The 13,061-nt window shown below is 35.5% G+C and overlaps 1 protein-coding gene across 1 annotated transcript; it reads right to left on the bottom strand.

The window, feature by feature from the left end:
• Positions 1-3,897: 3,897 nt before the first annotated feature.
• On the bottom strand, positions 3,898-5,595 carry LOC128225929 (uncharacterized). Its single transcript, XM_052935822.1, has 3 exons — positions 5,434-5,595; positions 5,127-5,222; positions 3,898-4,602 (listed from the first exon to the last, which is right to left on the bottom strand). The coding sequence occupies exons 1-3, from the start codon at positions 5,593-5,595 to the stop codon at positions 3,898-3,900; spliced, it is 963 nt and encodes a 320-aa protein (XP_052791782.1).
• Between the last annotated feature and the right edge of the window lie 7,466 nt (positions 5,596-13,061).

Consider the following 13,061-nt stretch of genomic DNA (forward strand, 5'->3'; position numbering starts at 1 on the left):
TTAAGCATCATGGTCATTGATGGCAGAGTTTCGGTAACAAGTTCAAGGCATTGGCCATTTAACTGTTGAATGGATAACTTGCTTAAACAACAGTAACAGTAAAAACAAATCGGCCGTTTGGGATTGTGTAGCGATATTACAAACACCAAACCAATGCAAATAAAGACTCAACATTCAAATGAATTTGTGTATCTGTATGCATGATTGATTGATTCTCTAGCATAGACAATACTATTCCAACGTCTTTTTTTATGTGTTTTTAAAGTAGATGACCCGTATTTAAATTGTTCATAACATGACTTTGTATCTAATTCCTATTTGGTGTAAGCCAAGACAATTTTTGTGTCCAAAGGCGGAAAGATGACCTAAACATTGTGGCGAGCACCAAAGTAACTAGCATAATTATCCCTTTTTGGCCAGGTATCAGTCGATCAAAAGTCTAAGTCACAGTCAACAGTCTCATGATTTCTTTAACCTATGTTGAAAGTTTGAAAGTTTGCACTACTATAAAAAACTGTGTGCAATAATGATTTTTTTTTATTTAATATGAACACCTACCTAACAAAGAGGCACTTAAAGTGCATAATGTTTGATAACCACTTCTGTCATCAAAACTCTAAACATAGTATTTTGTAAAACAATCATTACTGAATTATTCATCTATCTATACGACCCATAAGACGGTAGTTAAGAGTTCTGAAATAAAGAATAAGTGGCAATTAAAATCCTAGACATTTCACTTTAATGTTGCCGTGGTAAATTTGTTTAAATTGCGTTCTGAAACTTGCTAAATGAGTTTTTCCAACAAGATACTAAGTTTCATTAATGTCCTAAAATGGATGTAGGACATATGAAACAAACACAAACTGCAATGCCACATCTATGGAGATATCACAAGACATTGACATTGACTTTGAAATAGTCCGATTCCAAGCTCATCTGTGCACTTGAAGAATAGACATTTCTGCAAATTAAGGACCACAACACAGGATAACAGAATAACTGTTGTATAGCCCACGATCACATAATTTGTTAGATTCATTTATAAATGGGCCTGCAAAAGGTTAAAGCATTTAGGTGAACTTGGGTATATCATGACATGTAAATAACATGACAATACCCAGGCCATCTTTGTGTCACCTGTTTAACATCTATGGCAAACATCACGAGTCCGAAACTTCAAGTCTGAGGTATAATCATTGTATTGCAATAAAAGCTCATTAATTTAAATCCCCTTATGCCGATCTCCACTTTATTTTCTTTGCCTCATCACAGATAATGTTAAGGGTGAATATACAAAGCCATGCTCAAAGTTATCCGTCCGCTTGATCCTCCAACCAGTCACCGTTACGATGGTCTTGCTGTCACCCTAACCATGTATTTCCATAAATTTTCCAACAGGAATAAATAATAATGTGATCTGACCAGAAGTCAGAGGTGTATTTCGAAAAAACAACAACGACGTACCCTTCTAATATTAAGAAATAGATGTGTTGGTGTGTTTTTATTCAAACGAGTTCTTTTTACAAACAAATACTACTGCTGTCATGAGGGGTGTGTGTGAGCTTATTTATACTCGCACCCGGGCCTTGCCCATTCGGCGAGTGCTCCGTTAAGAGTGTTAGTCATTTTAGGCTTTTGGAGCATAGTGCACAGATAGAATGTAACCCTGGTTAGAGCTACCCTGGTTCTTTAACGTGCACCAGTGTATAACACTGTCACACGGGACCCCCATTTAACGTCTCATGTCTCGAAGACGATGAGTATTTTTAGTGATGCGACGGGGAATCGAACCTGCGACCCCTGGATTGATAGTCAAGGGTGCTACCACTAGACCACGGATCCGCCACTGGTGTCATGAAAACACGGCGATATCAATTAAATACTTGCTGAGCAGTATTGTATTTCAGAAAGATGTTTTTGCAATGCAATGTTTAATTGAAATATCTATCAGTTAATAGTCCGATTTTTCAACACTTTCAGCGGTATCATTGGAGTGACCACTAAAAGTAAAAAAAAAGTTCTGCAAGTAGTATATAACTAGCGGGGGAAACTACAGAGAAAGAAATCGAATGACAAATCCTTTGAATACTTGATGGTGATAGTTAAAGGAAATTGCTGCGATTGCAATATAATAGTCACGAATCATTTAAAAACAATATTGTCCAGTGTATTCGGATGTACCAGTATTAGGTGTTTTACTACTGTTATGGAACCAACGAACTGCAAACGTTTGTTTTAACGTAAAGTTTTCATTAATAATTATTTGATTTTACAACTCTATGTCAATTTGGATTTACCTATAGTGTTACATTGACTGAAAGTTTATCTTTGATACTAATTATATTCATATGGTTATGATTAGAGATATCGGAATACTAGCGTGGGTCCGACGACGCTATTATATCTGCTTTACAAACGTACTCTGCGAACAGTTATTGCCATTTATCGATACCACAATCACTTCGTAGAGTCTGTGGAAATTCATGGATCAGAACGGAATATCGATGGTAATGGTGCAGGTTAACAGCATTCAATTATGACCGGAGCTGACGGAGATGACATCATGAGAAGCGAAAAAGCAGGCAATACTTGCATGCCAATAACATATAACATAACACAAATAATTTATTGTATGTAAAACATCTTTAATGCTAGTTCCATAAGATGTATAGTGTAATGGTGTTCGTTAATATTTCGACTTGAGCATGGTATTTTTTTAATACAGCAAGACAAGCAAACGGGTATTATTTGAACACCACCACATAACAACTAAAGCAAACGGGAAATTGTGCGGGTAACGATTGCTTTCACAATGAATTTTTATTTTTTATTTGAGCCGTGTGCTATCTTTATATATTTATATGAACAATTTATTCCAGCCGGGCATTTTCTAATTGTAAACAATGAATATTTTAAATTACCTCTATTGATGATCACATGTACTCATATAGATCTATAAATTTGTCCTTTTTGTCTATCTTTTTCCATATGTTTGCTGGGTAAGTATTGCTAACTTTCTTGCTTGGTTCACGAAAGGTAAAAAATGGCCCCATCTGTAATGTGCTTGATTCCCGTGAATTTTGGTAGAACAACCAATGGCAGTTAAATAATGAAATGTAATATGATGATTCTATCAACATTTCGGTTGCCATGGCAACATATCAATTAAGGGGTATTTTTCAGTTAAAATATATAAATGACAATACCCTGAACATGAATGATGATATATTTTACTTCTAAAGCATTATTGCAACATATATAAAAAATGTTATATACCAGATTTCTGTACTTAATTCAATTAAGAATTAGGATGTTACCATGGATACAATTGCAGTAAAATCATTCTTTATATATGTTAAATTAATCAAATATGTAATTCTATATTGATATTTTGCATTGATATATTATAAATTGTTACTTCAGATAAAGTGATAATATTTCATGTCATTTACAACATAGTTGTATGATGGTTGCTATGGTAACAATGGAACAATATGAATTTACAGTTCATATATGGATTTTTGTGAGTATGACAAAAGCTGTTGTAATACATGTTTTTAAAATTTGTTTCATAGTTTTCATTTTACTCTGTGTAAATATAATTATATAAACAACAAATTAAAGCATTTGAATTATATTGGTAATGAATATTTAGAGTACCTTTTAGAGAAAACATATTTTAAAGTACTAATTCATTAAAAATGACAAGCTTACTGGACATAAAAACAACTTAACAATTCCCAATATGGACTTTGTATAGTCTATTCATATAAATTACCATTAAGCATTTCTGATGCAAAATAACAACTGTTGAAACATGAACACTAAGTCATAAAGTTTATCCTTCAAAAGAACATTAGCATATGTTTGTTGGCTGTTTAAATGCTGCGCCATTTAATCGCTGTCCGAGTCTGAACTATCAACTGTTGGTGGAACAACACTAGCATCATCAACATATTCACTCCAGTCACGGACACCAAGAGCACCCAAAAATCTGTGCTTTCCATAACCCAAGTACCAAATCACTGCTGCACAGTGTGCACACATTCCAACTATCCTTGAACCAGATCTACATTTGCAATACCAACCAAGAATTTCATAATTGTTTAATTTAATCCAAAGATTGTATTGTTTCGCCGAGACATGACGACTTTGTAAACGCACACGAATCAGCCCACTTCTTTCTTTATGTACACGAATGTCTTCATCGCCCTCAAGGTGTTCTTGGATGTATCCAGGGCAAAGCTTCAACTGATAGACAACACATGTGAGGGTCCGTAGTATGTCCTCAGTGAGACGAGGGAAGTCTTCAAGATCAGTGTCAGAAACTGGAACCCACACGGCTCGACTTTTGTCGAGATTGCTCTCCTCAATCTCAGTTTTCAGAGAGTTCTCTTGAGTTGCTAACTGCAGCATATGTTGTGCGAGTCTGTCATCATCAGAGCATGAAGATGAAAGTGGCGGAAGATATTTGTTGCAAACGGCACAAATTATTTGCACAAAGTCGCCAATAAATGGAACCTGGCTGTTAGGTAATACTCTGTCTAAGTATTTCCATCTCTTGAGCCGTGCGTTGGCAGACTCAACCACCCATCTGATCTGAAGTTTTAAAGTATGTTTTTAAAAGGGCTATACACTGTATGATAAAATAGCGAAATAAAAAGAAAATTGTCGAAAACTGACTTAAACTTGGTATTGATGTGTATAATGCATTGAAACTAACAGTTTTTTCGTATTTTTCCATTAAAAAAGTTTATTAGGTATGTCTACCTAGTAGAATTCCTCTCTTATGCGTGATTGGCTCTTCTATGTTATCACGTGATATTACCAAGTTTTTAACCTCATTTTTCTAACTCAAATATGAAAAACTGCGATCTGATTTTTTTGTCAGCAGTATCATATCTCTACTTTCGCGACATTAACTCAAAAATTGGCTCAATTTAAATAAAATAAAAAAAATAAAAGAAGTTGTCAAAACGGTCAATCTGTAAGAGTGCAGCTTTAATATATATCATACCATATTTATTAGAAGTGTCATTATGGTGCTGGACTTGGCCCTTACTTACGATTATAAAGCATGTGCAATGAATTTGGATCCTGAAATAATAAAAGGAGATTGATACCTTCGTGACAAGCCTGCTAGTGTTGGCGACCTCGGTTTGGAACTGGGTCTCGCCTTTTGGCAAAAATGAAGGCATCTTTGACTGTATTCCCAGATCCTAAAACAAGATATGTATGTTTAATAAACATTATATTGATTATTTATATTATTAAAGAAATATAAACTTTTGCTGCTCATTATATGAAATGGAAATCATAGATTCAAAGGGCAAATCACATAACTTTTTTTTTCTTTCCTATAGATATATCTTTTTAAACAAAATATCATAATGAAAACTATTGATAAATATGTTGATACATCTGCCCTACCTCTAATAGCTGCAGGGAATCCCTAAACCCTCTGTCCACCACAAATATGTCACCAGGATGGACATACGATTTGATATCCTCAACGTTTGTATTGATGATATGGTTGAGGATTTTTGCATCATTGTTCTTTCCATCAGACAGGTAAGGGCCAAGTACAGACATTTAATGGCCACTTGTTGTTACAATCACCATTGGCTTAACAAGTGGCCTCCCATTGTGCATGCTGTATGACCTGCGTTGGAAATGGTGGTTTTGGCTTTTTTGGATATATATGTACGTTCCATCCAACACTAAAATCAGACGTGAACTGTCTCCAGCTTCATCAACAAACAACGATCGGGCGAGTTGGCGTGTGTGTTGATTAATTACTTTTTGCCTTGAAATATGGTTAAATCCTAAATTGAGAGGTACAAAGTTTTCCTTTAAAGTTTGTCTTGTTGTAGCGATTGCTCTTCGAACACTTGATTTGGAAATACCAAATATAATTGACAGAATAGTATTTGAAAGTCCTGATTTTAATTTAAAGAAAAAAATTCCGACTGTTGTGAGAATATCTCTGACAGGGGTGTTACGGATATGTCCCTCCACACCAGCACAAATATCCCGAATGGCCTCCTTGTTAAGTCCGGTGAGATCAACATATTTCTCATTGTTCAGCGTGTTGAAGTCAAATCGTTTTTGGGTCTTGTTACATGATGCCCTCAACTTGTTCAATAGTTCCAACACAGTTGCACGGTTTACAAATGCAGATTCAGATGCCTTGACAGATTGGAGGGCTTCATCTTTTATTTTGGATTCATCCATGTGGACCGGACAGCATCTTGTGCCACTTTTGATGATTACATTCCGCTGAACAAAAGCTGTGAATCTTGCCTCTAATGGCACAACTATAAGCTTGGGTCCAGGTCTCTTACAAATAAAGCACCGTGAATGAGATTTGGGTGTTGAGGGGATATTCAGTCTAACGGATGGAGGGCTAGCAAATGAGGTTTTCTTTGATACTGGAGGTTGATATTCCTCATTGTAACTTTGGTCAATGAGTTTATTATCGAAATTTTCAACAGGTGATAGCTTGTAAAAGTGCTTTATACGGCATTTGTTGCAGAGTACATCAGTGACCTTCAATTCAATTGGCAGGCGCTTAAGTATCAGTTGCTTAAGTTCTGAATTTATTGTACGTCTATTTCTTGGATTTGTCCGTGTTTTACATACAACACACTGGAATGGAAGCCGTACTCCTGGCATCTGAAATATTACGGATGAATGTATATTTTATCATGCAATAAAAACAGCAATTTTTTTTTTAAATTCTTTTTGATTATCTGTTTCACTCCTATTGTAAAAATAACAATAATAATAATAACATTGAATGATTCTCCTTGATCATTAACGATATCAAAATTAAAAATGTTTTACATGAGAAGAATTAAAAAAATATGGTTACCCTGGGGGGACTCGAACCACCGTACTCCGACTTTGTAATCAGGCGCTTTATCCATTACACCAATACCCCATGGGTACCTAGTAGAGTTTATCAGATCTTTAAATTATATGGAAAACGTAACTTAATCAGCAATCAAGTGTTATTAATTTCAAAAAAAATATATTTAATGTTGTAATAATCATATTTGTACATTTTCAATACATGTACAGTTTAAATAATTAAACATATGATCACCTCGTGCGAACAAAATAACTCGTGTTATTAATAGCACACAGCAACAGACGACGTCAGACGTACTTATATATTTATTCGTTTAAAAAAGGCACATTTAACAATTTATGGTGCAAAATCTAATGGCCAGTAGGTTGAATGCATGTTATAGAAGTATTTAATTATGGTGTTTAAAATATTACCTTATAAACGAAGTGTCTACTTTATTTACATCGTTGTGACATTGAAAGCTGCTAACAGACGCTTTTTTCTTTTTACCGCAAAGAAAAATAGTGGGAAATAAAATATGCTATGGAATCGTCATATGTCGGGAGAGTGTTTTTTCGTTGATGTTGTTTTCTTAACTGTTTAAGTATCATTTCTTTGACAATATAATATATGTTTATTTCAAATATACAGCACATGCGTGGAAAACTGCAAACAATTCAAAAGCATAACAATTCCACATGCCTGATTTGCCCTCCAGAAAAAGTTAAAATCGACCAACGGATGCGAGAATTTTCTTTTTTTTAATGTGGCGGCAGCGTTCACCAGTTACGAACTTTTCATATTGCATTTGGGGTGTAGGGCAGTGGTTGTTGTAAAAATATTATGACTGGTGAGAAATGCCGCCACATTCAAAATCTAAAAAAACGGCACAAAACGGCACAAAAACGAGCATTTTGGTAAAAGTATGGTTTCTTTAGGCTGAAATTATTCACGCAAAAACACAATATTTTTAAAAAATATATATATAGCAAGAACACATGATAATTATTCTTTGTAAAAACAGTGAAAATGATGCTGGGATGGGAAATTTACAATATGGTGAAAACCGGTGCCATTCATGTACTTTCGTGAACCAAGCCCTTTAATTTAAAAAAAATGATATAATTTTCACTGAGTTATTTATTTACTGGATAAAGCTCTGAAGTACACCATAGTTCCCTTGAATACCGCGTACCAGAATTGCTGTTTAAGAGATAAAGCAAATGATATTATATCCAACAAATTACGTTAGGAACGCGTCATTAAGATGCAAACGTGGAAGTGAAAACTAATACATTTATGATTTACCTTGCTAATAACAATAATGACACTGCCCTTGCACGAAGATCTTCAAGTTTCAGGGCCGCCGCCTGACAATTTTCCACCCACCTACGAACAGGCGACTGGTGGGCATCAACAGCCCCAAACCGAATATACTAACAAGGAGCCGCTTGAAAACCAAACCTGCTCAACTTCCCATCCCACCGGACCGTATCCTTCCACGTCACGTGACAACTACCGCGAGGCTCCATATCCCGTTGGCTCCTTCCAAACGACGGCGACATATGCAATGCCGCCAATCTCGCATGTCGTACGTAAACGTTTTTTGGGTGATAAACGGTACTATTTCTAAAAGTTTATACAATGATTAACACGCTGTATAAACAAGTCGTATTGGAACCAGTTTTAATTGTATTGGATGTATAGATACTGGTTGCAAACATACGAAACAATATGTAAAGAAAATTAGGTCGATCTTCGTTTTTTCTAGCCAGCTCGTTATTCTTTTTTTTGAATGTCGTTTTTCGAACCAGCTCACCATTCTATGTCAAATGACGATTGTTGACGTTTGGGCAACTTCACACAGTTAAACATATGTTATCATTAAGGAAAAGACGAATTACATTGTGAAATATAATGACAAAGAGAATATATATTTTGAAAAATATCCTTCATCATATACGTATGGAAGTTGACCTATCGAATATACACAGGTGATTTGGTATGATTTGGTCTAACATAACTGTAGAAAAAAGGAAACTTTAATTTGTGAAATATATGAAATGCATATGACCTGTGCTGCTGTACATATGCTTATTATCATTATTATCACGATGAAACATTTATGTTCTAATTCTAAAAGATGGTAGTCCTGCAGAAGGAACCCTGTGCATCAGCTATGTATCCCCTGAGTATCAGCTGTGTATCCCCTGTGTGTCAGCTGTGTATCCCCTGCGTATCTGTGTATCCCTTGTGTATCAGCTGTGTATCGCCTGCGTATCAGATGTGTATCCCCTATGTATCAGTTGTTGTGTATCCCCTGTGTATCAGCTGTTGTGTATCCCCTGTGTATCAGCTGTTGTGTATCCCCTGTGTATCAGCTGTGTATCCCCTGTGTATCAGCTGTGTATCCCATGAGCATCAGCTGTGTATCCCCTGTGTATCAGCTGTTGCGTATCCCCTGAGTATCAGTTGTTTATTGTGTAGCTTGAAGATTGATGGTGTTTTCTGGAAACTCGCTTTAGGCTCAAGAGTGGCAATGCAAGTATATAGAGAATCATACGATGTGTGCACACGATGATTGCTCATGCCTCCGGACGTATTAAGAATAGCCCTTACAACCAGATTACAAACCTTAAAACTTCCATTTAGTCATTATTTGTTTTTTCTTATTTGTTAAGTGAGTTATTCAGAAGTTCACGCATGTGCGCTTGCTTATATAAAGGCATTTGCGCAACATATTTATGGTATTGTGAACCATATTTCGGCTCCCGATTATGAACGACCGATCAACATAACGATAAGATGACCAAAAGTAAACACTAACTATAACATACATGTAAAGTCATTTGAGGAGATGTTGAAAATCGTATAGAAGATGACTTATTACTCATAATGTTTATATTAATAACTTCAAGACATCAGTTGCTAACTGTTCATCTTCCATCGTTAAAATAAATTGAAAATCATTGTTTTAATGCTATCTAAAATTATTTTGTCATTCGTGCTAACTCTCTGAATATCTTTAGTTGTGGAGATTCCTAATGGCCAGACGAGGAATTCGTGCTAAGAAATGATGTATGACACGGGACGCAAGTATGAATTAATGCCACGACTATATAGAAAGTAATTCTTCATCCGCACGATCGCTTAGAAACGAGATAAACTTCATACTCAGTAGTTTAAAGCTGAATTTTGCTGCATCGAAATGTAAAATATTTTTGAAGATCATTAAAAATAGCGCGGAATGTTTGTTGCGAACACGTTCCAAGTCAAATGATGTTTCAAACACTAACCGTTCAAGACGTTTTAGCCAATGCGCTGTCATTTTCAGCAGTAGTAATCTCTTTCAATAGGTCAATTTAATCATCGATGTTTATCTGTCGGGCTCTGTGTCTTCTTTGTTTTGTTGCAGTTTTCCGCTTCATTGCACTGTCTTCTGAAACACATACTGCGTGCATATGTATTATGTAAAAGGCAAGTGATCAAGGTGGATAAAAATACTAAAACTTTTGTGTTTGTCTACACAGTAGATTTTGAATTGGAAAAATACGCACAGATTGCGAGAGATAAATGTGTCGTACGCGATGTGGTTCATCAGGAAGTAAGATTCAGTGCGTTGTACACAGCGATATCAATGGTCATGGAAATTACAGCAATTTCAAATTAGTACCTTAATCATTTTTAACTTTCGAAAACAGTTTTCACTTTTGGAATACTACCATTAATTTAAAGTTAAAGGACAGGAAACTGTTTTAATTTTAGTATATTACGTAAGAAATCAAATAATTATATTTTCAGATACAACAATAGTTCATGTCTCACAATAATGTAATTTTCATAATTTTCATAACGTCAAAACTGTTAATGTTTTATGATGAACAACAAGCATTAATAGAATCCTCATGGGTTTTTGGATTATTTTCTATTTAGCCATAACTACATACAATACTAATTAATGAGATATAATGTAAACTTTGCTTTCACATGTTTATTACATCACCCTAAAATGAATGTTTGTTTCTTGTATATACATATGAAACAAATAATACATTTGAGCGGTGAAAATTTGACGTCATTTAGCAAACATATGTATACAATTATTCTTGTTTATGGCAAAAGGTGAACTGCACACATTATTAAGAAATAAATATCACATACTGTGATGAATATGCATATAAAATATTGTGATACTTAATAAAAAAAATACGTTACAAACAGGATTCGTCTTCAAACAAGATGTCCATAATAGTTTTGAGGTCAACTTCGTCATCGTCTTCTTAAGAGTCACTGGAATTTATATTTTCATTAGTACGCAATATGTCAACAATTTCGTGTGCTTCAAAGATACTACTAGTCCACTCGTATTCGATATCATTTGGCTCCTTTACCAACCATTACATTCTACATCTGGTAGCCGTCGGTAATGTTCGTTTGAGTAAAGTCAGACGTACACATCATAGTTGAACACACAAACAAGGGATTCCCTACATGGCTGTACTAAACATTTGTCAATACTGGCATACAAATCTAGAATGTTACATCGACCATGGTTCTCTTTGCAGTATGTGCCATATCGCATTTTTTGCACCTGTGTTTATTTTGCCGAGCGTTCGATTACTTCAAGGAGGTCCTCAGTGCATTTATGTTTGTGGTTAGACAGTGTAGCAATATGATAATATTGGTTCTTCTCTAAGTATTTTGTGGGAACAACATTTCCTTACTTCACAAACGCACTTGCTGCATCCCGCCATGTAAAGCTATGAACGGCTGGTTATACTGAACACATGTCTTCTCCTTTGTTTTAAGCAATCTCATAAACATTGTGAAGTTGTCGCTTGTAGCCATCTTCAGTATCAAATAAAACAGTCCTGCTTATTTCATTGGAATTCTTCGTTAGCAGCACTAGGTCATCTGTGTCGGGAGATCTTATAATGACCTTGGTGTGTCAAGCCGTTTATCTCTAACGTTTAAGCCGATATGCATGCAGAAAGGACAGTGTTAGGTCAAGATCAATGCCATGCAACACTGACAGAAGCACCAGCTGACCGAAGATGTTTCGTTATGTCTTCCTCTGAGAGACATTGTTCCGAGTACTTCAAACCATTATGTTGACCTCAGTGGTAGCGAAACTTTTGAGAGTGTGTTGCGTTCGATTGGACAGTGTGAATCAACCGTTCTGGCTGGTCCGCGTCGTGTTTCATGCCAAACGGATAGGGACATCACGTATCACTTCAGGAAATGTGTTGACATCGACCTTCCTGTTTCGTATTTGAGAAGGTTGATGATATGAATAGACCAATGCCTCTTCTGGGTCATGTTTGTAAGCGGCAGGAGATCTACGACCTAGTATAACTTACAATGACGAGTTGTGCACCAGCGATAGTAACCACAGTAATTCCGACAGAAACTAACGATACCGCCTTGACAGTTTGACTGTTCGTTGATTGTTTGCTTGATCGTTATATTAACAGGATTTCTGGAAGTAGCTAAGGCGGACCCCGAGAGATTAAATCCACTGTACTTCAGCAGCGCTGTGGCACCTGGATGTGTTTTGACCAGAAAAAAATCTGTATATATTATATGATATAATCATCGCTTGAACAGATCTTGCGTAGTTGCAATGGTCAAATGTATCTTACATATTGTTTCACCTTATTTATCAATGTATGTATGTGCTTTCTCCATTTCACGTTTCATAGTGTATGAATTAAATATTTACCTTTAATATGTCACTGTAAAATTTCTGTTGAACAGATTCGCGTTATTATATGATTGTTTGTTAAATCAAATTGTCTGTGTAACGAATTTAAGATAACTTATGTTATATAACTGGTTTTAAATTAGAAATATATGAAAAAACTCATTTATTACACAATATGACATAATATGCAAAAATCATTTCTGTGCATTTTCTTTTTCCTTTATTTTCATTTTCAGCCACAGGGTCACTGGAATATGAGTGCCATTTAGCACAGACTTTACAACGTTTGGGCCAAACAATGAGTTTCTTAACTAAATATTTTCAGCACCACTAATCTTTTTTTTCCATGTGGAATGAGCTCAAACAGAGTATACGATTGCTGAACTCTGATGGATTTGTCATTGTTATTTCACGGGCGATATGATAAACACCTTTATTGCATGTACATCGCAAGAAATTGGTAATCGGTCTTGGTGAAATTGTTCCAGAATGCATTGGAAA

The sequence above is a fragment of the Mya arenaria genome, chromosome 3 (assembly GCF_026914265.1).
Source record: "Mya arenaria isolate MELC-2E11 chromosome 3, ASM2691426v1".
NCBI classification, from domain to species: Eukaryota; Metazoa; Mollusca; class Bivalvia; order Myida; family Myidae; genus Mya; species Mya arenaria.